This window comes from Mizuhopecten yessoensis, unplaced genomic scaffold, assembly GCF_002113885.1.
Source record: "Mizuhopecten yessoensis strain PY_sf001 unplaced genomic scaffold, ASM211388v2 scaffold10403, whole genome shotgun sequence".
Classification (NCBI taxonomy): Eukaryota; Metazoa; Mollusca; class Bivalvia; order Pectinida; family Pectinidae; genus Mizuhopecten; species Mizuhopecten yessoensis.
In genome coordinates, this window is record NW_018408529.1 from 80,379 (window position 1) to 105,036 (window position 24,658).

Below are 24,658 nucleotides of genomic sequence, written 5' to 3' on the forward strand. Positions count from 1 at the left end.
TGCTTTCATACTCAAAATGAAATGCTTTTCTGCTGGTTATGTTCATATAGTGGGTTTCAGCGCAAATGTAAATATAGATTCATAAGGATCAGAGAGACAATTATTTCCTAGTAGCTTGTTGGAACTAGAAATTGAAAACATCTCTGAAGTCCTGTTTGACCCTGTGAATGAAAACACAAATAAAATACAGAACAATGAATATATTGTGTTAACCCTCTTTATTCAAATAGTAACCCATAATAATTTCTGTTGAACAGGCAATATACACCAAAAAAAGGAAAATATACCAAAACATGATATTAACACCAGTTCAGTCTGGTTACCAGAACAACTAGCATTATACTAAACCAGTAAACTTTTAAACAGGAATGTTCCCCTACAGAAGCAATGGCCCTGCATTTAGTTTAAAACAAAAAACTTGGATAATGACAAGTGATGTTTGTAACGGGTCAATGGTTTCAAACATTGAAAATCAATCGACACCAATTTGTTATTGATAGTGACGTTTGTCTGTGTACTTATCTTCTGTCTAGTTAATTCAGTAACAAGTACACATCTCACCATCAGAACGCTAGTATATGTCATTACGGACTACACTAGAAATCCGTAGGAAAGAGCACGGGTGATTGCAGCTATTGTAAGATTATGGGTTTATACATGTATTATGTATCGGGATTCTCAAACTTCCTGTCTATTCCACCTTTCCTATGGATCCACTTAAAATTTTTGGATATTATTATTCAATGAATATCCAACAGAACTTCACAAGTCATATCACATGTTACCTTGCCAATGGAGCCCTTCAACAAATATCCACATTTAATTTTGATGGAATGAAATACTTGGACATTTTGCCAGATATATGTCCGTTGCGAAATGTCTAAAGTCTGGTGTCAGGGCCAGAGGAAACTCAGGCTTATTTTTGCACTGAACCAACAGATCAGACAGCATGGTTTAGCATTAAATTAACAGATAAAGGGCATTTTGGTGAAAAATATCAAAATATTCACCCCCACGTGCGACGTTATTCATCAGAAAAGAAAAATTATTCTCTATTTACATCATTATTCAAGACATCAAACAGGAATTCCACTAGTTGTAGACATAGAGTATTTTACAACAACTTTGATTGAGTTTGATTGTCTTCTTAGCATGGCTCGACTAACACAGTAAAATGAGGACGGCATTGGCTTGTGAAAATCTGTTGAATATTGAATCATCAAAAGTGAATTACATCAGTGGAATAGACTTTGTAGATAAAATTGAAGGATTTCTCTCTAAATATATATATTTTAATATTTGCTCTCCAATAAACTAGGATTTCTTTTCTAATAAAAAAAAAAAATCTTCGGTTAGTAATACATAAAACATTTACATATAATTACCACTCCACTGTTGAAACAGCTACATATTATAATACAGAATCATAAACGTCGATCAAACACTACCTACGGTAAAATTGAATAATCTGAAGATTCTTTTTTATGATTGCTCTTTCTTTACCTCAGTTCAGAGGTCTAACCAACACCATATCAAAGTCAAACATTCCGTAACGAGAATCATCTAACGCGGTTTCATTATAAAACCTCTTCACTGATCACAAAGACAAAAACTCTTCTTAACTTGAGTTGCCGAAAAAAGGCAAAGAAATTTTAGGGCATGGCAACACTGAAATGTGCCATCCTGGTTGAATTTGCTTTCATGACAAAATTTAATGATACGTAAACAATTCTGTGGAAGCATGCACGTCACAAGCAAAATATTGTGTATATTCATGGTATGATCCAAACTTCCTGAATCACAGACTTAAGTGTCTAGACAGGAGGGGTTCAAATGTACCTAAATAAGTTGCTGAAGTGTGGACTGAAGTATCCCGACACTATCTGATGTACATACATAGGTTGCTGAAGTGTGGACTGAAGTATCCCGACACTATCTGATGTACATACAGAGGTTGCTGAAGTGTGGACTGAAGTATCCCGACACTATCTGATGTACATACAGAAGTTGCTGAAGTGTGACTGAAGTATCCTGACACTATCTGATGTACCTAAATAAGTTGCTGAAGTGTGGACTGAAGTATCCCAACACTATCTGATGTACATACATAGGTTGCTGAAGTGTGGACTGAAGTATCCTGACAGTATCTGATGTACATACAGAAGTTGCTGAAGTGTGTACTAGATACCTGTACCGTAATTCCAGTCTACATAATTGCGAGTGTAAACATGTAGAGGTACATATATAATGATCCCGGAGAGTTGCACCTCAGTCACGTTCGAATGGGTGATACACAGAATGTTTCCACAAATGTACAAGAACAGTTGAACAGTTACAACTTCCAAAGCCACAAAATGCACAAACATCCAGCCAGAAAGCGAAAACAAAGTTTTGTGCATTTGTATTGTATACTTAACACCTGACCATCTACACATATATAACACAATAAGTTTATCCCGTTTTTTACCACACATGGTTGAACTTGTGAGTGTTTTCTCCCAAAACACAAAATAGTGCATTGTATGTTTACACATACGGGCGTGACAAATGATCGGGTGTAATCATGCTGGCTAGATGTACATATATACAGACATGACGTAGGATTGGGTGTAACCACGCTTGTAAGATGTACACGTATACAGGTATGACACAGTATGAGGTGAAATTACGCTGGCTAGATGTACATATAACAGGTGTAACACCATATGAGGGAATCATGCTGGCTAGATGTACATATATACAGGTGTGACGAAATATCGAGTGTTATCACGCTGGCTAAATATAACTATAATGGCATGACAGTGTTATCATGCTGGCTAGATGTACATTGACACCAGCGTGACACACCAAGGGTTTTAACCATGCTGGCTAGATGTACATTGACACCAGCGTGACACACCAAGGGTTTTAACCATGCTGGCTAGATGTACATTGACACCAGCGTGACACACCAAGGGTTTTAACCATGCTGGCTAGATGTACATTGACACCAGCGTGACACACCAAGGGTTTTAACCATGCTGGCTAGATGTACATTGACACCAGCGTGACACACCAAGGGTTTTAACCATGCTGGCTAGATGTACATTAACACCAGCGTGACACACCAAGGGTTTTAACCATGCTGGCTAGATGTACATTAACACCAGCGTGACACACCAAGGGTTTTAACCATGCTGGCTAGATGTACATTAACACCAGCGTGACACACCAAGGGTTTTAACCATGCTAGCTAGATGTACATTAACACCAGCGTGACACACCAAGGGTTTTAACCATGCTAGCTAGATGTACATTTACACCAGCGTGACACACCAAGGGGTTTAACCATGCTGGCTAGATGTACATTAACACCAGCGTGACACACCAAGCGTTTTAACCATGCTGGCTAGATCTACATTTACACCAGCGTGCCACACCAAGGGTTTTAGCCATGCTGGCTAGATCTACATTTACACCAGCGTGACACACCAAGGGTTTTAACCATGCTGGCTAGATGTACATTAACACCAATGTGACACACCAAGGGTTTTAACCATGCTGGATAAAATATACACATCCACCTTACTGCAGAAGCTGGTCTCAGTTTCCCAAATATTACAGAAACTTCAAATCAACCAATCCGACGCGACTTGATTTTTATCGGTCAGAACAAAAGTCCACAAATGATAAATGTAGCCAGCCTATGGATAACTATCTGATTTTGGTGATATCAAAATCTGACAAAGGGAAATATTTTTTGGAGACCCAAAGCAGGATAAAACAAAAAAGATGCAGCAGAATCATATAAGCACACATGCTCTGTTGTGATCAAGGCATTTTCCCCAAGAATGATTCATGTCCAATGTAAAGAACCCTTGGACACACTTATTACTTTCTGATAATGTATTTAAAAGGTGTCAGTGACTGTCAAACCTTACAAAAACCGGGGACAAACAAGACGAGAAAGAATCCTGGTACCATTCACCCAGGTGTTACTAACGAAAGGNTTGACACACCAAGGGTTTTAACCATGCTGGCTAGATGTACATTAACACCAGCTTGACACACCAAGGGTTTTAACCATGCTGGCTAGATGTACATTGACACCAGCGTGACACACCAAGGGTTTTAACCATGCTAGATAAAATATACACATCCACCTTACTGCAGAAGCTGGTCTCAGTTTCCCAAATATTACAGAAACTTCAAATCAACCAATCCGACACGACTTGATTTTTATCGGTCAGAACAGAAGGCCACAAATGATAACAGTGTAGCCAGCCTATGGATAACTATCTGATTTTGGTGATATCAAAATCTGACAAAGGGAAATATTTTTTGGAGACCCAAAGCAGGATAAAACAAAAAAGAAGCAGCAGAATCATATAAGCACACATGCTCTGTTGTGATCAAGGCATTTTCCCCAAGAACGTTTCGTGTTCAATGTAAAGAACCCTCGGACACACTTATTACTTTCTGATAATGTATTTAAAAGGTGTCAGTGACTGCCAAACCTTACAAAAACCGGGGACAAACAAGATGAGAAAGAATCCTGGTACCATTCACCCAGGTGTTACTAACGAAAGGATAGGGATTAAAAAGAACTACTAACCATGAAAGATTCATATGTTTAGTACGGACCTACTGATACAATTACTGCCTTCAATTTTTGGAAGTGTAATTTCCAAGTTGACGCAGAAGATTGCAAAATTGTGCAGTGTTTCTGGTTTGCTCTTGTTTTAACAAGCTTGCAGATTCAGCTTACCACAAAATCGTTGAAATAACACCTAAGAATAGAATTGATATTTTCAAGAATCATCATTTCTACAGTTTGTACAATTCATCTGTTTAATGATGTAAGACCCTCATAAAGACCATTAATCTTTCATCTAGACCCTCTTACAGACTGTACTATTCATCTTGTCATGTGGAATGAAATGTTTGTTCACTTTTAAAAGAAACATTTCGGGAGGTGAAGCCTGAAAGGCCTGTTAATGTTAGTACAAGTCTATGAAATCTTTGCTGAGACTTGTCAGGCAATATCCTTTAACCACTGAACTTTGGTGAGAGTCCTACAGACTGTACCACTGATCTGGTCAGGGGTGTTAGCCTCTTCTTCAGACCGTACCACTGATCTGGACAGGGGTGTTAGCCTCTTCTACAGACCGTACCACTGATCTGGTCAGGGGTGTTAGCCTCTTCTTCAGACCGTACCACTGATCTGGTCAGAGGTGTTAGCCTCTTCTTCAGACTGTACCACTGATCTGGTCAGGGGTGTTGGCCCCTTCTACAGAATGTACCACTTATCTGGTCAGGGGTGATAGCCTCTTCTACAGACTATACCACTCCTATGGTCATGATTGTCGGCCTGTCCTACATACAGACTGTGCCATTCATCTGGTCAGGGTTGTGTAAGGCACAAGATAATAAACTTAGGTAAAGAGAATTTTGAATAATCTTCTTGGATGGTTCTCTGTCGGAACTTAGGAATTAGTATTAACTTAGGGGGGAATCAGTATAGCTTGATGTTGACTTTACAGATCATTTATGTATCGTTACATTACAGCATACAGTTGACCATCAGTATATACACTAAACACACAGTTTCACATCAAAACAGGTTGGGCATAAGCAACAAAATATCCTTTCTACTAGAAAAAAAATCTTCAGTCGAAATGTTGAACAGAAAAAATCAACATTTGTGAGAAACTCAAAAGTTTACTCACATCATTTGGATACATGTTAAGAATATATTTACAATACATAAATATTCTTTCAGAACATCAGCACTCAGTTCAAATAATCAACAACTTTAAACACATTACATGATATATTTCTACGATGATAAACAAAACACAATTATACACCAAGATATTTTAACTATCAGAGATTTTAAAAATGAAGGAAACAAAATTAATAGATTCACCCTCGGTCTGTGTGACATGTGTACATATCTATTTAACGAGTACGCATTTCATAAATAAATAACATATGGAATAATTTTCTACAAACTAATGTCAGGCATTTCCTAGATATTTCGTGAAATTCCTTCGCGCCTAATTTTGGAAAAATTGGTGACATTATGGAGTGTATCAGGACAACTTTTCTCATTTTTTCTCCATTTTTGTTTGTTTGTTACAAAATGTAGGAATTCTTATAGTTCTTTTTATTTTACAACCGGAAAAAAAGAAAATAAAAAATATGTATTCTGCTATCAAAAGGCTCTTTAAGGTACTAAAACAAAAAGAAGTTATAATATGAAAAGGAAACTGCTGTGCTATTATTGGACATCTTTTCTGTTGTTAGGACTTTTTTTTCAGGTCAGATGGTCAAACTTCTGACAGAGTCTTAGAAATGAAAACAAGTATTACTTGCCGAAAAATAGTAAATAAACTGTATGGAAAAAACAAACACTTAACTTTCTTCCCGTTTTTTGCAGTTTTGTTACCCTTCAAACATGAAAAGCATTTCTAAAGACTGCAATAGAACGGTATACTCTGTTAAAAAGCATCTTGAAAATAACACCATTACACAGGTCCATGTTAATTGTCGCAGGTTGTTCCCAGTGAATATTGAGAAAATAAAACATAAAGATGAGCTGTATACACCAACCACCTGACAAAGAAAAAACCCATAACTGATCATACATATATGAAAGACAATTGATTCAATGATCGAATGTTCTTAACATCCTAAAATATTTACAGTTTGTCACTGATGCTAGCAGCGCTTGTTTGTGTCGCCATTCTGTGACGGACACCTGAGATGGTCTGTGTCCTCTCCCTGTGACACTAGATACGATTCACTTGTAGTTTAATGGGGAGAGGCCCTGCCTCCTGGTCCTGTGGGAAACTCAGCTTGATGCCCATGGCCTCCAGCTCTTTCAAGTACTCCAGATCTCCATTGATACTCAATTTCTGTAGGGACAAAGAGGTCAGAGGTCACATAAGAGTTTGTAGGTCATTACTAACAAGCATCATACTTATCAACAACAGATCACTATTTAACTTGTTTTTTATTCTTGTAATTTTTCACAAGTTTTAAACAATACAAAATACTTTCTTTTAAATAGATGTTCACACACATTTATATCTACATCAGGAAGTAGCACATACATCTGAATTTATCTAGTGTCAATTCATTACGAATGCATACATTTGCCAGGTATATTGTTACAGTACAGGTAAAATGATAGAGAAAATGAGAGAAATTGCACAAGGTGGTCACAAACATACCAGGTAAGTGTCTTATTTTGCGAGCTTTCGAAAAACATCTGATTCCTTTGTTAAGCAAAGAGTGCAAAATAAGGATGGAAATAAGGATGTATTTGACGTATGATTGGAAAAAATTGAGACAAAATATGTTTTTTCTGTTTCTTACATTCATATGTAATTATTTAAATAATGTAACAACAGCACATAACTGACAGTAAAATAAAGCATGATAAAAAATATGTGTTTACTGTGGGAGGTTTTCCACATGTTGCTATGGTAAGTATACTCACTTGACTTTCGGCCTTGACCCTGTGGTCAGGCGCAGTGACTGTGGCAGCTAAACACAGCCAGATCATCATGACCGCACAGGAGAGAAGCAGCAGGCTGAGGAAGAGGCGGGGAAGACCTGTCTTTCGTGACACACATGTCAGCCAGTCACCTGAGCGCTGAGACTCGGGGTCACGCAGGTCAAGTTCAGGCTCACTACGCAGGGGATGCATCTGGGAGCTCCGCAGCATAGGTGTGGCTGACCTGTCCAGGGGCTGCATGTTGGTTTCCAGATAGTTAGCGGTGTTGTACTCTGTAAGGCAATAAAAGGCTGTTTACCCAGAGTTTGCCTTCCATAGATTGTCTACCCAAATGATGTCTAATATATTAAGGAGTGTTTACCAAAGTTTGCCTATCATACAAAATCTTACCAAAGTTAGTCTATTTATGTATGTCAAGCTAAAGTTTGTCTACCAAAGTTTGTGTACCCAAAGATCTACCCAAGGTTGTCCACTGGCAGATTGTCTACCCAAAGTTCCCTCATTATGAAGGATTGCCAAATAAAACTTGTCTACCATTGTTACTTTGACTACACAAGCAAATTCATGGAATTTATATCTCCTGCTTTTATGTATTATAGATAAAGTCTACTGTAACCTTATCATTTATGCATAAATATGCACAGATCACATTCAAAGATATTCTACAAAAATATTTTCTATCCAAAGCTGTTCTATCAAAGAGTATCTAGTCAAACTTTGTCTACCCCAAGGTTGTTTCCAATGTTTGTCTGCCTAAAATTTGTCTCTCAAGGTTGTCTACATTCATATATTTAAGTTTATCTACAAACGATTGTCTATCGTAAGTCTGTTTTTCGAAACAATTTCAACACAAATTTTGAAAACCAAACATTGTCTACCCAAAATATGTCTAACGCTTCACAGTGAAGGTTGTTTACAATAGGTTTTCTACCCGAAGGTCCATCAAAGATATCTACAATAGGGTTTCTACCCGAAGGTCCACCAAAGATATCTAGAATAGGGTTTATACCCGAAGGTCCACCAAAGATATCTACAATAGGGTTTCTACCCGAAAGTCCACCAAAGATATCTACAAAAGGTCTTCTACCCGAAGGTCCACCAAAGATATCTACAATAGGGTTTCTACTCGAAGGTCCACCAAAGATATCTACAAAAGGTCTTCTACCCGAAGGTCCACCAAAGATATCTATAAAAGGTCTTCTACCTGAAGGTCCACCAAAGATATCTACCAAAGGTCTTCTACCCGAAGGTCCACCAAAGATATCTACAAAAGGTCTTCTACCCAAAGACAGTCTACTAATTACATAAAGTTGTCCAACCAAATTTTGTGTGCCAAAAGGCGATCTTTCATACTTTTTTCTACTAAATGTTTGTCTACCTAGAGAATATCAACCAAAAGTTTGTCCTAACAAAAGATATCTTCACAGAGGTTGTTTGCCCAAAGATTGCCTTTCACAACTTGTCTCCCCAAAAGTTAACCGCCCGAAATTATATTATCAAAGGTAGTCTGCCGAAGATTGTCTATCAAATTTGTCACCCGAAAGTTTTCATCAAAGGCATTTATGTGAATTGTACTTTAATACGATTCTAGAAATGTGCGATATTTATTCCACTGACCGTCATCTAGTTCATCTCCCTCCAAGTCGGCGTAGACCTGGGGCTCGGAACGCACCACTATCACCTTCCCATTGTCCGACTGCATGTAGAATGACCAGCTGATGGACATGCCGCTGTACACCTTGTCTATCATATTGCTGTATAGACTGTGTACATACATCAGCGGGTACAGCACATGGATGTTGGGGTCTTCATTCTGAGCCTGAAACAGGTATTAAACATTATCAGATTTTACCTGTGGTAATATGTTTCAGGAAGATACTGTATCGCTTACATAAAGGTTAAGAATAAGAAGGATCAAGGACTTCCGAGAGAAAAGTGGTTCACAGATCCTTCTAAAATTATTGCATCCTGTGGGTTGGAATTAACCTTTATTAAATTATATCAAAAGAAAAGGTGATCTACAACATTTCGTGCACATTACCTTTTTTGGAATGCAAAGAGTTAGGAACAACATGGACAACTTCAGCACAAATTAGTGACTCTGACATCACTTCTATTGATGCCACACTGGATTTTGTTATCTTTCTGGGTTTCGCATCATCACTATAGCTTTGGTCATATGGAGACGATGTCCACACAACATAGGGCCACTCATATGACAGTGTCAACAGGGTAAGAAAAGAAGAATCATTCCCATACTGTGGGTTGAAAGGGGGAGGGATATAAGTGTCTTTAATTAGTTGCCAAACACTCAGAAAGCATCATGTTTGCCAACTTTGGAATCTTTCTCTTAGGGTTGATTTCTCCTTACTTCATTCCCAATGGGATGAATGATCACATTTATCTCTTACATGCTGCAATAAATACTACATTCACTCTCCTCCTATGAAGTTACTAAATCACAACGGCATTCATAGCAGTATGAAAAGCATTTATAGGGACTTAATAGCGTTATTGCGACGTCATCAATGTAACAGTGATAACTGGTCATAAACTGGTATCTGTCAGGAACTGTTCTTTTTATTGAATAAAAATTCACAATAAAACATCTTTGTTTCGATACGAATGCCACTTGTTTATGATAATGATAGTGATCATGATGAATTGCTTCACCGAATTGTTTATTTATATATATACCAGCCTTCTATATTCGGCAAGTTAAATGTTGTTACCGGCTTACACCACAGATTGCATTCTCTTTGCGTATAATGTAGGGGATGCAGCAAAAAAGCAAACAAAGGCAGTTAAAGATATTTTGTTTCATTTTCATGTCTGTATTGTATGCAGTGGCTTGTCGACCAGTGTAGCACTAGTCACAGACAATATGTCCGTTTAGTACATACCATTTCCTGCTGTCTCCTGGCCTGGGGTATCTGGCTCTTACAGCCCAGCGAGCATGCATCACATTCCTCCGTCTTGTTGTAGGCTTCTTCGCATGCTAAAGACAGAAAATGTTTACGATGTTTTATCACAACACACACTTATAACCTAACCAGTAATTTATTACAACTTTCTAATCATATCTCATCAACTTCTGTACTTCAAGCATTTCCCCTATCAGCCTGAATAGAAATACGGCACAGGTTTCCAATCTTCGGAGATGTATGTAAGAATTTTGTTTGTCTCGCCAAATCTGAAAAGTGTCTCATTTGGCGACTTGGCGATCGTTCATGCGAGTGCTGGCCGATGTAAGAACCCTGCTTTGTTGTAAATCACTGAATCATCTTTTCACCAACATTTTGGACTGTAAAACAGTAAATTGGCTAATTCACAGCACAAGGTCAAACATGTTTAGCATACCACAATTACTGTTGGTAAGGTGTTCTGGTAGCGCAAATTTATTATACACAATCTGTAAGTAGGACTTCGCAGTATTTGAGGAGAGTAAACTATATGTAAAAAAAAAATCAATGAAATGCTTAAAATTAAGTTCACCTTAATTTCTCTTTGTCTGACGAGATTTTATCTCAATGAACTTACATGATATACAGCCTTTCTGAGTGAGATTGAAGCTACATTCATGGTCATAAATAAGTTCCATTATGGAGAAAAATCGACATCCTCTTCTGCAGCTATCCATAAGATAACTCTGAAACAAAAAGCAATATAATATTATGTAAATAGAGGCAAGAAAATCAAAATTAAGGTATGTCCAAATAATTTCAGTAACTCAACACTGTGGAAATCTTTCAGAATCACTCTAGTAGGTATGTATAATTTTTTGTTTGAAATGTGAGTAACTGGACCAAGGAGGTAGATTAGAGTAAGCTTGTCTTCAAAAAATGTCATCACATCCATATATATAGGCATATAAATGACCTTGATGTTCCGGTTTATGTCGACCTGTACAAATTGGGTCACACAACCTGTAAATACTGGGTTACACGACCCATACATACTTGATCCCACATCTTTAGATGTCCATACTGGGTCACATAACCTTTACACTGTGTCACACAAGCTGTACAAGCTGGGTCATATGCCTTCAAACAACTGTGCCACACAGCCTATAAATACTGGGTTATGACCTGTACATACTGTGTTACATACTGTGTTACATACTGTGTTACATACTGTGTTACATACTGGGTCCCATACTGTGTTACATATTGTGTTACATACTGTGTCCCATACTCTGTACATCCTGTGTTACACGACATGTGTGACTTGGTCACATGGCCTGTACATATACTCTTGTCATGTAACCTGTATGTACTGTGTCAGTTTGAGTCAGGGCGAGCTCATTTATAAATGATGTAAGATCATCAGTATTGTGTTCATGTGCTAGTCCCAATAAATCACTGTAATATCAGGAATGTACAATGATAAGCCTTGATTAATATATAATCAGCTGACAGTTCACTATTCACAGGATAGTGAAGAAAGACTCAAAATAATACAATAATTGGTTCTACATTTTCTTTAGCCACACTATAGTACTGGTGTTATTCTTCTCATGGTTTGCTGCCTTTATTTTAGTTTGTATATCAAGCCAAGTTTATCTGTATACAGTGTTTAAACAAACAAAAACAATAGATCATCATAAGTGTCTTTGAAGTTGTGGGACTTAGCTGATGGATATCATTCAGATCACTTATGACGATTACTTGGTTAGAGTATCCATCTAGGGTTTCAAGAATACATCTCTGGGTCGATCTGGCCAGTCTTATGTTATTTTTCATCTCCCATTATTAAAGTGCATGTGATCATGAATTGACCTATATATAGCTACCCTTGTTTCAATTACATCAGCTGTGTACATGCACATGGCAAAAAAAAACATTCAAACCGGCTGATTTGGAAATATAGACTTGTCTTAGAGGAGAAAATTTAGGAATGGGAGCTAGGTTTGTGTAAGGTATTGGCCTGTGGACTACCGATGATCGCTTAACTGGTTAGAACATCATTCTTCATTTCTGTAGCCTGGGTTTGAGTACCAGTTTGGTCATGTCATTTATGATGCATTTTTCCTCCCTGGTATGGTATAGAATTATAATACTGAGTAAGTACAATCAGAGGGGTATTCGTGTTGGAGAAGGGTGTTTATAAAACTGTGTGTTGGTGAAGGTTTATGTTATGTTCTTTGGGAATAGACCATTTGCATCACCTCCATTGTTTATAGTTTGGTGTATCTATAAAAGCCCATAGAAAATTTCAACCTCATCTGTCACAGGGATTTGTGACAAATGTCTAAAATACACATTTATACTAATATAGGTTATTACACAGCACACACAAACATTATGTGCATGTGTGCTGTCGACCATATCAGTATATATAACAAATCTCTGTGCCTGTCACATATGCATCAAGGAGATCTGTCACTTAAAGGAAGATGATGATGATGATGATGATGATGATGATGATGATGATGATTAATGCTATATAATTTATGTTTTAAATGTCTCACAAATTTCTCACTAATTCAGAAAAAAAATCTCACTATTTTTGACCAAATCTCACTAAAAATAATCACTGATCTCACTAGTTTGCACCGGAAAGTTATGGCATGTATGCTTTTATAACATGTTTTGGTAATGCTTAAGAGCTATTTCCATCTCTCAAATGATTTTCTGGATTTGGATTAATGATCCATTCCTCCAGTTGGGTTGCATTTTGTTGTCTTACTCTTTACAAAAAAAATACCCGAGTTTTAGGTACTGGGTTTGAAACTATAATGCACCGAGCATGAGTACCAAAACATCTAGACAACCACTGGATGTTCCCAATGACTACTGTACAGTAGGCAATGTGTAGTCAATGGCAAACAATGTTAGTGTTGTGTTGTTGTTTTTTTAATATAAAATATATAAATTCCCCATTTCAGACTGTAAATAAATGAGTTACTGCAAACAGTAACACATGAAATATAAAAAATATTTATTCACAAACTCTTTTTAAAAATGCCACATCTTTTTATAGCCCACCTGACCGATATGTACAACTTGTGTGAGTTTCCTGCAGGACATACTGACGTGGACAACTGCGTACCCGAACAGTACTCTCAAGTGCATCTAGTCTCCTACTTAAATTTATGCACGGCAATCTTTGTCACCTTGGCAACATATAAAGACACAGATATGTCCTGCCGGCTGCGAATATATTTCATTTCTCGACCTGCGAACAATACCTGCGCAAGACCATGAACAATCATCATGCATGTTTTGTTTATGCACGACTCACTTCCCATATAATTAACATTGTAGTACCTTTTCATATGTATGAGGAGAATAAGTATTTGAACAAACGTCCACACAAGAAGTGATGTCGTCTAAAACTCCATCGAGCATGCCACCTGATGAGATGTTTATGCAGAAGAAACCTAAAACGAGGAACGAAAGTTCTTTCCACTTCGCCATCTTTGCTACTGCTTTATGTTTTGATCACGTGACGATTCAAGGGGAGATAGTTACAATTTGTAGTTATCTCCCTTTAAACACTTTTTGGTAGAGGTATTTCAATAGGTAATATTAGTATATTAAATATAAAATATACAATGTATGCAACACAACAGGACTAGCACCTGTGTACCTTTTTTGTATGTGACTTTTTTATATTACTAAATATTTTGCATCCAACATAATATTGGATACCGAAAATCCAATTGTGCAAAGAGTATTACACACACATACACACCAGATTAATTGCTTTCTCAATATTTTAAGGGCATACATTTTTTTTAGCAAACATTTTTTTAATTGCGCGGACTTCCCAGGAGATTTTTTTTTTTATATATAACAAATTGCTTGAGCGCATAGTGATATTGCTTTAACGATCAAGCAGCTAAAATATTTATCACGTTGTGTGGTGGTATTTGTTATTGGCAAAGTGTGAAAATGAGAGTACAAGATGACGCATATTGCATCGTCAATAAATTTATATGACTTACGCGGATACACAAATAAATAAATTCAATTCACATTGGAAGTTTTTGTTATTTTGTGAATCTTTGTTATTTTTGTGAATGTAAAATGATTAACGGTCTTTGAGGACACATATTTTAATTCAATAGTCAACAAGAATAAAAAAAAAGTTTAAACATATATTGTACAAATATACAAATGGATTTGACAACAAGTTATTTCAACTAATTAAGTCCTCTCCTCAATACATATAGCAAAAATAATATATATGTTTTTGGGAAGAGGGAGAAAGATAAGGAGGAGAAGGAAAGGGGGGGGGGGGGGGTGATGGAATGGGGGTGTTACCTAGAAAAGAAATCGTGTAAACTGCATTTGAATAAATTATAAATTATATAAATTTCATGACAGGCAGCCTGGTAGAGTTATTTCAAAATGAACAGAATCAATGTAACAAAGAAATCGGGCAAAAAAAAATACATTCAATTTCATCAACATCTATAACAACGTACACACATAAAGAAAAATAAAGAAAAATAATTATCGTTATCAAAACCTATTGCTGGAATTGATGTTACGATGCACATGTCTAAAAATGTTTGCATTGACTTCTACTGAAAGTTGACTATTACCAAATAAAAGTAGTTCTCTATTAAAATCAACATTCAAGGTATCAAATTTTGGAGCAGGATATGCGTCTTTCGTTGTTATGAAGTAAGCACTCACAAAAAATATGAAAGACATTTTCACAGAGATGGCCACAATCACATACTGGACTATCGACAATATTTACTCTATTAAGATCATATTTGTGTGGACTACACTACACTAAGAATAAAAATAAAAATACCTTCTGGAAAGAGATCTTAAAAATATTTTCATAACTTCAAATAAAAGGGAAAAAAAACCAATTATATGACGCGCCAGAACATTTGAGAAACATTTTTATTTACAATAGAAACATAAAAATGAAAGTACTCATGTAATTACAATGCATGGATGAACAAATATATATGTCAATCTCTTAACAGATCTTTTCTCTACATTTGTAGAGAATATAAAATATTATATTATAATGCTTAAGAGTGCTAGTTTTCACAAACTCTATCTTTTTTTTTTAAATATTCCTAAATAAATGGAAACCGTTAAAAAAACTAGATTTGATTAAATGAAATGAGATTTAACTTCTTCTCGTTGATAATTTGGCAATTTACAATTGTACTGTAAAGAGTGGATATTTTATTATAATTTAATTTATTTTTTACGACGTGAATGAAAGTTGTGGGGGATGACTGTACTTGTGAATAAGAAAATGTTGTTTATGTGTAAATTATCATTGTACGTAAACTGAATAAAAATGTTTATAACAGATAATTATGATAAAGTTCCATTTCATGCAGATGGCTATTAGATATAGATTCATGTTTGTAAAAATCTTATATTGAAAATCAGTGATAACTTCGGAGTTCGGAGTGTATACTGAAAACATTCCCGTCTGGACTCAGAGTCCGATAATTGTAAAGACTAAGATTTGTTTCTGTGGTTACTAAACACACAACTATTGATGTCATTGAATGAAACCAATTTCTTAACAAAAACTAAGTTTATTGGGAAAAGAGAATGCCCTTGGAACATCCCCTGGAGTGTTCATTTTAAAAAGTAATTTAAGATTCCCAAATGAAATTATGTTTAAGTCCATTTTCGGGGATTTAATTGATGACTCGTCCCTTTCGTGTTACGTTAACTACCGTAACTTGTGATCTCTCTATAATCCTATTTACACTTAGTGATCCTCTATTCTGCTACATCAGATATCTAAATGATTCCGTTGTCAGTCGTAGATTGGTGGACGCGGTCCACGTCACAGAAATAAGTAGTGTACGTGGCAGTGACAGCCCCTTGGATATTTACGTATGTGACTAATGTACAATATAGGTAGCAATAGCTGTGTGCTTATGTAGCTAGCGATTAAGTTCCATCTGTCAATGCTATCGTTACAGGTGTTCCCGCGGTAGCTTGAGGGGGTCAGTTATTACTGATATAGACACAGATATAATCTCTATTATATATATGATTGTTTAGCAAAGAAACGTTTAAAAAACACAATAAAAGTTAGTATGCTTTTGCTTCAAAATGCCTTTGTTATTGTCAGAAAGCATATATCTGTACCCAATAGCAATGTTAAAACAATGGCTCGTGTCTATAGAAACTGTAGGTATACCCCAAAGATGATCATATATTATCATCATTAAGGGCGGCATTTTTACCGAAAATTGACCTAAACCCCCCAAAACATGTAAAATTACCTTATTTAAGGTCAAAAGATAGCTGTAACCAATTCTCAGGTCCCCGTGTACCCGTTCATCTCCGGCGATCGTCCCTCCAACCTATCAACCAACCTCTCCATGGAGTTCTCTAAAATATTGCACCTTTCATAAAATTTCGAATGACAACATAGACTTAAGGTTTTTACGCTTCGACTACTTATATTCAGTACTACTACAATCCAACTCCTAATTTAAAAAAGAAAAATAACCATATATAAACCACAGCAACGTCAGACTCATTAAAAGGTAACGCATAATGCTAACTCTTCCAGCATTATTTAAAAAAATATATATAACTTACACAAAAGATTAAACAACTAATCTTGATTTAACAATACTATAGTTAGTAATAGTTACTATAGGCAACTATTATTACTACTTTCGAAAACGTGAGAGAAGTTCGGTACTGACAAACACTACATCCTCGATATTCAGGGGTTACGCTCACTTTACTTGAGTGAAAGTGAGCGTAATCCCTCGATATCGAGGATGAATTAACTTGTGACAAAAATACAAATATGTTTAAAAGGGAATATGTGTGTGTGTTTGCAGCCATGAAATATTATACAATGTACGTACCTGACTAGGTCTTGATAATCGTTTGAATATTTAAATAACATTCGTTATGACTTTAAATTTGTATTAAAGACGTAGCCGACATATCACCGGAATTAGATAATACACTTATTTGACTGCTCTTAAATAACATGGAGCGTATTCCATTGCTAAATCTTTGGGAAGATTAGTCATAGACACATGTATATTAATGTATAGATTAGTTTACTAGTCTATCATCCATGCTGTCGTAGCTGAAAGGACCCCTCACATTACCCTCAGAGCAGTATTAGTTTTAGGATATGCTCTTAGGAAAATTCTACTGGCTAATGATTAACCCATACCTTATTTAAAAGAGAATAATACGAGAAAAGAAAAATTACAAAGAAGATGTGTTTTTCCCAAGTGTGTGATCTGAGAAATCTATAAATATTTGCATAAGTGATAAATAACATTTTCTCTTCTAAATAACGGTACTGAAATTTCTTTAGTTCATGTTTTATCTCAGAAAAAGCAGTACTAATTTAGTTGAGGTGTTTTTTTGCAGATTTAATGATTGATATAAAAAAAATCTTCATTTTTTCCACTATATTGATATTGTCACCCTGGTAAAATACTATTCGTTTCCTACCGTCTCGGTTAGGGAGAAATTATCTTTGGCTCATTCGGTAGAGCGTAAGACTAGTTAACCAGAGGTCCCGGGTTCGACTCCTAGCGGAGGCATTGATAAAATGATGACAACTGTTACATTGGCGTCCACTAAGGGACTCGGGAGATATGACAAAAATACTCGGCGATACTTCCAAAGTAATCGCTATGACCCCTGGAAAAATAGGGACGAGTTGTTTCCTAGAGGGGGAGTATGTCACACTGGTAAAATACTATTCGTTTCCTACCGTCTCGGTTAGGGAGAAATTCTCTTTGGCTCATTCGGTAGAGCGTAAGACAAGTTAACCAGAGGTCCCGGGTTCGACTCCTAGCGGAGGTATTGGAATAAATGATGACAATTGTTACATTGGCGTCCACTTAGGGACTCGGGAGATATGACAAAAATACTCGGCGATACTTCCAAAGTAATCGCTATGTCCCCTGGAAAAATAGGGACGAGTTGTTTCCTAAAGGGAGAGTATGTCACACTGGTAAAATACTATTCGTTTCCTACCGTCTCGGTTAGGGAGAAATTCTCTTTGGCTCATTCGGTAGAGCTTAAGACTAGTTATCCAGAGGTCCCGGGTTCGACTCCTAGCGGAGGCATTGCAAAAATGATTAACTCTGTTACAATAAAAAACACATACATATTATCAATATTCACTCGACTAAAAGAAAATACATTTGCTCTATGTAAAACAGCCATAAAAATGGGGAAAATGGGCTCCATATGTGCTCCTTTATATAAGAGAAATGTTTTCTGTTATTTTTCATCTTTTGGGGGATATTGTGCTATTTTCAAACTTGTTACATCATTTTCGTAAAACTGAACATTTGAAAAGTTCACAGCAAAAAAACAACTTGCTATAGATAAAAATGTCAACATGAGTATTATTACACTAAATAAGTAAATCTAATGTTAAAAAAGGAGAAATTTTAGCATCGCAAGCGACATTTTGAAATACTGTTCTGGAAACAACAGAGGTATCTCGTTCTCTGGCTACCCGGGCAGACACTCTCCTATTTTCATTCAAAATCGTTACCATCTTATGACATGTAAAACTGTTAAGAAACTTAATTGTTCTCATAAATTGCGCTAAATAATTGCGCTGTAATTTGCCAATTAAATACGTTTAATTCATTGCTACATTTAAGATTTAAAATGACCAGAACGTATTTTTTTTATCTGTTTAAATTCAACAAAAGCTATAATATCTTCAACTTGAGAATGATTTTAGTCCTGTTGATAGGCCTAGTATTTTTAATGCAAAGACTTTTTGATAAACTGGTAGATTAACCTTGGTTATATTTTTAAGCCAGTAGTTTGACAAATATATGAATTTTCATTATTTTTCATACCAGAAGAGATGAAACGATATCTAATTGAAGAAGAAAAACAGTATTATTTATATTTGATGTCGGCAAATCCTTTCGGAACAAAACCTCAAATCTCGCATGCTAGACTATACGTGGAAATAACGAACACACCCGAGTGTGTCGACCGAATGACGATCGGGCACCTGTCAGTGCCCCGTCCAAGAGCGTGGTGGGATTCTATTGGCTGAAAGTTAGCCAATCGTAGCCTTCCATCTGGCTTGTCACGTGTATAACCGGCATTTTCATTACAACAAGCTCGGCAGTTTGGAGAAGATCTTGCGAAGATGAAAACGTGTTTATGTCTGCTGGCGTTGGTCGGAGTTGTTTACTCCGATCCAACTATTGTGTTTAAAGAAGAGTTTATGGATGGTAAGTACTATTTTTTTTACTGCAGTATTTATTTTGTGCAAAAATGTTTTTTGTCGCGACAAAATTGACCATGTGCGCCAGATCTTGTCAAATGTCAATGTGTTATATTGGTATTTTGAATCAATGTTAATAAGTTATACATATGTCGTCATTAGACCAAAAGCAACTTAGATAATCTGTTTGTAGCAAAATCATTATCGTAAGAAATACAGTATCGCCATAGAGATTAATCGAGTAATAGAGACGAAAGTACAACATATTATGTGCCCCTCCCACTTCCAAGTTCCAGCTCGGGTCGTTTTTTTATATTATATGAACTAGACAATTAGAAAATAAAGTGTAATGACAGTCAATGAATTAAATTATAAAACTGTTATCAGCATGATCAGAGTTTCCTCTGACCCAAATACCAGACTTGCATTTATTGACCGTGTTGTTTTAACATGTTGGGAGTCTAGCTGGAGAGACGTATGAAATGCTCAAATGGGATGAAATAATTAATTACAGTAAGGCCCCAGGTTTGGTCTATTACAGTCTATATATTTCTTAAAACAATGTTAACACTGATCTTAAGACGCGACACTTCATTCGTCTATTGAAATTATTAATGATGCACTTTACAGCATCTACGTTGCGGAATAAAAATGAAGAAAAACTACTATTTTGAGTTTTTAGATTCAGTTGTATTCCAATATTCCGTAAAATGAGAGTGCTTAGTAAAATCATCAGTAGGCCTAACACTATTAGAGTATGAAACTTTATAGTTTTGCAGGAACACTTGGGCATTGGTGTACATTTCCACTAGTGACTAGTATGAAAGTAGATTTTATGTCGGGACTAAGCTACTAGGTTGGATAGTAGTTTTTTTTTTCGAAACTTGCCTTAGGGCTTGTACTTAAGTGAGAAATAATACACCCCTGGCTAGGACAAATGAATGGACTGCCAATGTCATAAGTAAAGACTACAGTGAAATGATTTCCTGTAAATCCTTCAGGCATGATTGATGGTTGATGCTTCAAGGCAGTTATTAGTCCATGGGTATAGAACCAATTTGACCTACTTGGTACAAGATGTTATATGTATGAGGAGAAGGATGATTGTAATTGAGGGACTTGGTCATTTAAGGTGATGCATGGACAGACAGATGGATAACTTCCAAACACAAGAGTGACATGGGCAAGTTTGAACTGAGTGCTGGAGCCTTTTACGGAGATGCTGAAAAAGACAAAGGTGCGTATTCATCAATTTAGGTATTTATTATATCATTATGCAAAACGAAACCGTACAGTCAAGGAATAACTAATAATAAATTCAGCAAAGGTTGTTGTAACTATTGGTAAAATAAATGCAAGATGAATGTACGGGTAAGATTTTTTTTCAAATTTTAGTACTTTATGCATTTTCTTTTACAGGTATCAAGACATCTCAAGATGCACACTTTTATGGATCTTCTGCAAAATTTAATGAACCTTTTGACAATGAAGACAAGACTCTGGTTGTGCAGTTCACAGTAAAACATGAACAGAATATTGATTGTGGAGGAGGATATGTCAAGCTTTTCCCATCCAACCTCGACCAGGCAGACATGAATGGAGACTCTCCATACGCAATCATGTTTGGTATGTATTGTACCGAGTCAAAATCTCCCGTAAAGTTACTGTATGTTGGATATGAAAATAGACAAAGACAATGCTTTCTTAGTTGGTTTTGAAGTATAGAAAATTGACAAATTAACATAATATCCAATTCTGTTGAAAGATAGAGATGAAATAGATTCTCCTTGAAAATAGACAGAAGAGTTCTATGTATTTATTACCCAGGGCAAATCATGTAATAGAAAATAAATCGGGTAAAGAGTAACCTAAACACAATAAACATTGACACTTCTGGGTATTATTTAATATTTTGTACATGTAATTTACTAATTTTCTACATATGTATTCCATATACAAAGGCAACATCTTAAGATGCATTTTACACTACAGTTGTTTGAAAATTGACATGTTCTATTCAATGGGGAGCCTATTCCAAGTCTAACACACACTCTGAAGTGTAACTTTTCTTTTCCCTTTTGATAAAAGATAGCAGTCCATTAACTTGTCAGATTTAAAAGTATTTTTCCTTCAAAGAGATTTTGATTTTTTTTTTCGATTTTCAGGACCTGACATTTGTGGCCCTGGAACCAAGAAAGTGCATGTTATCTTCAACTACAAAGGAAAGAACCATCTGATAAAGAAGGACATCCGATGCAAGGTAATAAGAGCTATCTACTTTGTGGTGCTATGATGAATCGACACATCAATTACAAACATGTTTTCCTGTACGAGGGTCAGAGAGTGGATGTCGATTATCTACTTGCTAGATATTAAAACAATCGTCACACCGATTATTAGCCAATAACTAATTATTGACCGATTAAAGAGAAACTAATGATCAATCATGAAATTGAACCGATTCTTCATTCCTGTGTAACATAAACAATGGTGTCTATAGCTCTTTTCTAATTTGTTTTCGTTGCATTCTAGGATGATGTTTTCACTCATCTGTACACCCTGATTGTCAAACCCGACAATACCTATGAGGTTAAGATTGATAACGAGAAGGTTGAGAGTGGCACTCTAGAAGAGGACTGGGACTTCCTTCCTGCTAAGAAAATCAAGGTAAGAGTTTACATATTTTAAAAGGGAGCGGTACTTGTCACCTATAACAAATTTTGATACGAAATAGCCATTTCATTTAGCCTCGGAGATTTGGGTAATAGACATGCAGATTTTACAAATGCAGTTATAATATCCTCAGTAAATTTTATGCTTAACGTGTTTATTTTTAGATGATTGATTTTTTTCATTGTAAAATTTTATTAGGACCCTGAAGCAAAGAAACCCGATGACTGGGATGAGCGTGAGAAGATTGATGACCCTGAAGACTCCAAGTCCGAAGACTGGGACAAGCCTGAGCATATTCCAGACCCTGATGCCAAGAAACCCGATGACTGGGATGATGAGATGGACGGAGAATGGGAGCCACCTATGATTGACAACCCAGAGTACAAGGTATGATACTGATGAATGAAAGTTTTACAGTAGTACAATGGAAATTCTTGATAACTGCAGAGTGCTCCAGATTTAAGTTACCCCAGTATAATAGAATATAAACCACAGTATGAAAAACTGGGGATTTAATGAAAACTTAACAAAGATCTTAAAAGCATCCAGGGTGCCACGATGATGTCTTGATGTGGTGAATTGGCTTTTTTTTACCCTTTCTCTCCCATTACTGCTCCAATTTTCAATATTCTCTTGACATTTTTTTATGCCAGTGTGAAAAAACCTATGGTGTGACCACACAGTCTTTTCTAATTTTTGTAGTTTTTATTTGTAATGTGTTTAACCACTGAATTAAGTTAAAAAAACGAAATTCTTGATGACTTTCATAAATCTATAGCTAAAACCCTCATGCACCAAGCAATTTTAAGGCAAAGGGTTATAAAATATTTCTTGAAATTAACTTACGATTTTGATGTGTTTCATTTCCTAACAGGGAGAATGGAAGCCAAAGCAGATTGATAACCCAGATTACAAAGGAAAGTGGGTCCATCCCGAGATTGACAACCCAGAATACAGCGCTGATGAAAAACTCTACCGTCATAGTGACATTGGTGTTATTGGATTTGATTTATGGCAGGTAAGAATAAACGCAAATAGAGCCTGCACAGAAATCAGTCTGTATAAGCCAGCCTTATTGTCAAGCTTTTATGAGGATAGGACAAATATTTTTAGGACTGATAAATATTATGAAACTAAAAAAAAAATGGAATTTTACCTTTGCTTGCTGTACACAATTTGCACTAAAAGTAAGTATCTCAAAAAAAAAGGTGTGATAGATGTGTATTCATCTGTTTATAACTACACTGTGATGTTCAGCTCTGTTTATTTGACAAGAAATTAATACTAAAATGATTTTTTCTGCAGGTAAAATCTGGAACAATTTTTGACAACATCCTGATCACAGATGATGTTGATTTTGCTGAACAAGAAGGAAAAGATAAATGGGGTAAAACAAAAGATCCTGAAAAGAAAATGAAAGATGCTGCCGATGAGGAGGACCGAAAGAAGAGAGAGGAAGAAGAGAAGCTTCGCAAAGAGGAAGAAGGTTAGTTGATTTAATTATGTTATGAAGAGTTCCAAGTATTTCCAAATTTATCTATAAAAGAGAAAAAACTTTCAAAATTTCACTGTTATCACTTTATAAGATAGGAGGTGTATAATTGTAGTCGTATTGCTTGGAAAAACATCTTACGAATACTTTCTTTTCTATTTGCAGAAAAAAATAAACCTGAAGGTGATGATGAGGATGAAGAAGATGAAGATGCTGGTGAAGAGGAAGAAGATGAAGATGAACACGAAACTCATGACGAATTGTAGATGTAGACAAATTTCCATATGTGATTCATATTTTGTTAGTGCAGTATTGGGACGAAACGCTCATCTTTGGACTCATTCATTTATCATGTGGGGAACTTATGTTTTTGTTAATTTCTACTATCGCGGTGAATACTTTTTAATATGAAATAAGGACTAGAATTTAACTTATACCATTGTTTGAATGTATGTGATTGTTGTGTATCTGTCATGTTAAGAGTTGAGAGGCAAGTGTGGCGAATAATTGTTATGTTAGTGGCGGAGAAACTGATTGGTGTACGATACCTGGGCTTGCTTTAACAGTCTTTCTGAGTAGCTAATATTTTCAAAGAGTCCCTGCTATAAACCATTTCTAAGGGGTGGGATGGGAATTCACCCTTAATCAAACTTTGCTAGTTATAGGTTATATTTTATTTAGTTTCCTTTTGTAGTTTGATATCAGTTTCTTCACCTATGATTTAAGACTGTATTTTAAGTCCAGGTTCTGTCAAGTGTTTTGATCCATAAAAGTTGAATGGTAATAAACACTTTGTTTTA

At 36.0% G+C, this 24,658-nt stretch overlaps 2 protein-coding genes across 2 annotated transcripts; one reads left to right on the plus strand and one right to left on the minus strand.

The window, feature by feature from the left end:
- Positions 1-3,998: 3,998 nt before the first annotated feature.
- Positions 3,999-13,939, minus strand: LOC110460464 (transmembrane protein 59-like). Its single transcript, XM_021513395.1, has 6 exons — positions 13,774-13,939; positions 11,045-11,153; positions 10,408-10,502; positions 9,122-9,323; positions 7,487-7,776; positions 3,999-6,899 (listed from the first exon to the last, which is right to left on the minus strand). Exons 1-6 carry the CDS (start codon positions 13,921-13,923, stop codon positions 6,774-6,776), a joined length of 972 nt encoding a protein of 323 aa, XP_021369070.1. The 5' UTR covers positions 13,924-13,939; the 3' UTR covers positions 3,999-6,773.
- A 5,615-nt stretch (positions 13,940-19,554) lies between these two features.
- On the plus strand, positions 19,555-24,463 carry LOC110460456 (calreticulin-like). The gene is made up of 9 exons (XM_021513377.1): positions 19,555-19,700; positions 20,826-20,930; positions 21,113-21,319; positions 21,859-21,953; positions 22,226-22,360; positions 22,565-22,753; positions 23,241-23,384; positions 23,672-23,852; positions 24,024-24,463. The coding sequence occupies exons 1-9, from the start codon at positions 19,616-19,618 to the stop codon at positions 24,122-24,124; spliced, it is 1,242 nt and encodes a 413-aa protein (XP_021369052.1). The 5' UTR covers positions 19,555-19,615; the 3' UTR covers positions 24,125-24,463.
- The last annotated feature ends 195 nt before the right edge of the window (positions 24,464-24,658 follow it).

Bases quoted from the DNA above. Each gene is read 5' to 3' on its own strand.
- LOC110460464 (XM_021513395.1), bottom strand. From the start codon at position 13,923: ATGGCGAAGTGGAAAGAACTTTCGTTCCTCGTTTTAGGTTTCTTCTGC. The intron at 11,154-13,773 runs GTACTACAATGT...TTTTTGTTTCAG, and splicing joins CTCCTCATACATATGAAAAG to AGTTATCTTATGGATAGCTG. The intron at 9,324-10,407 runs GTATGTACTAAA...TACCTGTTTCAG, and splicing joins CCAGGAGACAGCAGGAAATG to GCTCAGAATGAAGACCCCAA.
- LOC110460456 (XM_021513377.1), top strand. From the start codon at position 19,616: ATGAAAACGTGTTTATGTCTGCTGGCGTTGGTCGGAGTTGTTTACTCC. The intron at 21,954-22,225 runs GTAATAAGAGCT...GTTGCATTCTAG, and splicing joins AGAAGGACATCCGATGCAAG to GATGATGTTTTCACTCATCT. The intron at 22,361-22,564 runs GTAAGAGTTTAC...AAATTTTATTAG, and splicing joins TTCCTGCTAAGAAAATCAAG to GACCCTGAAGCAAAGAAACC.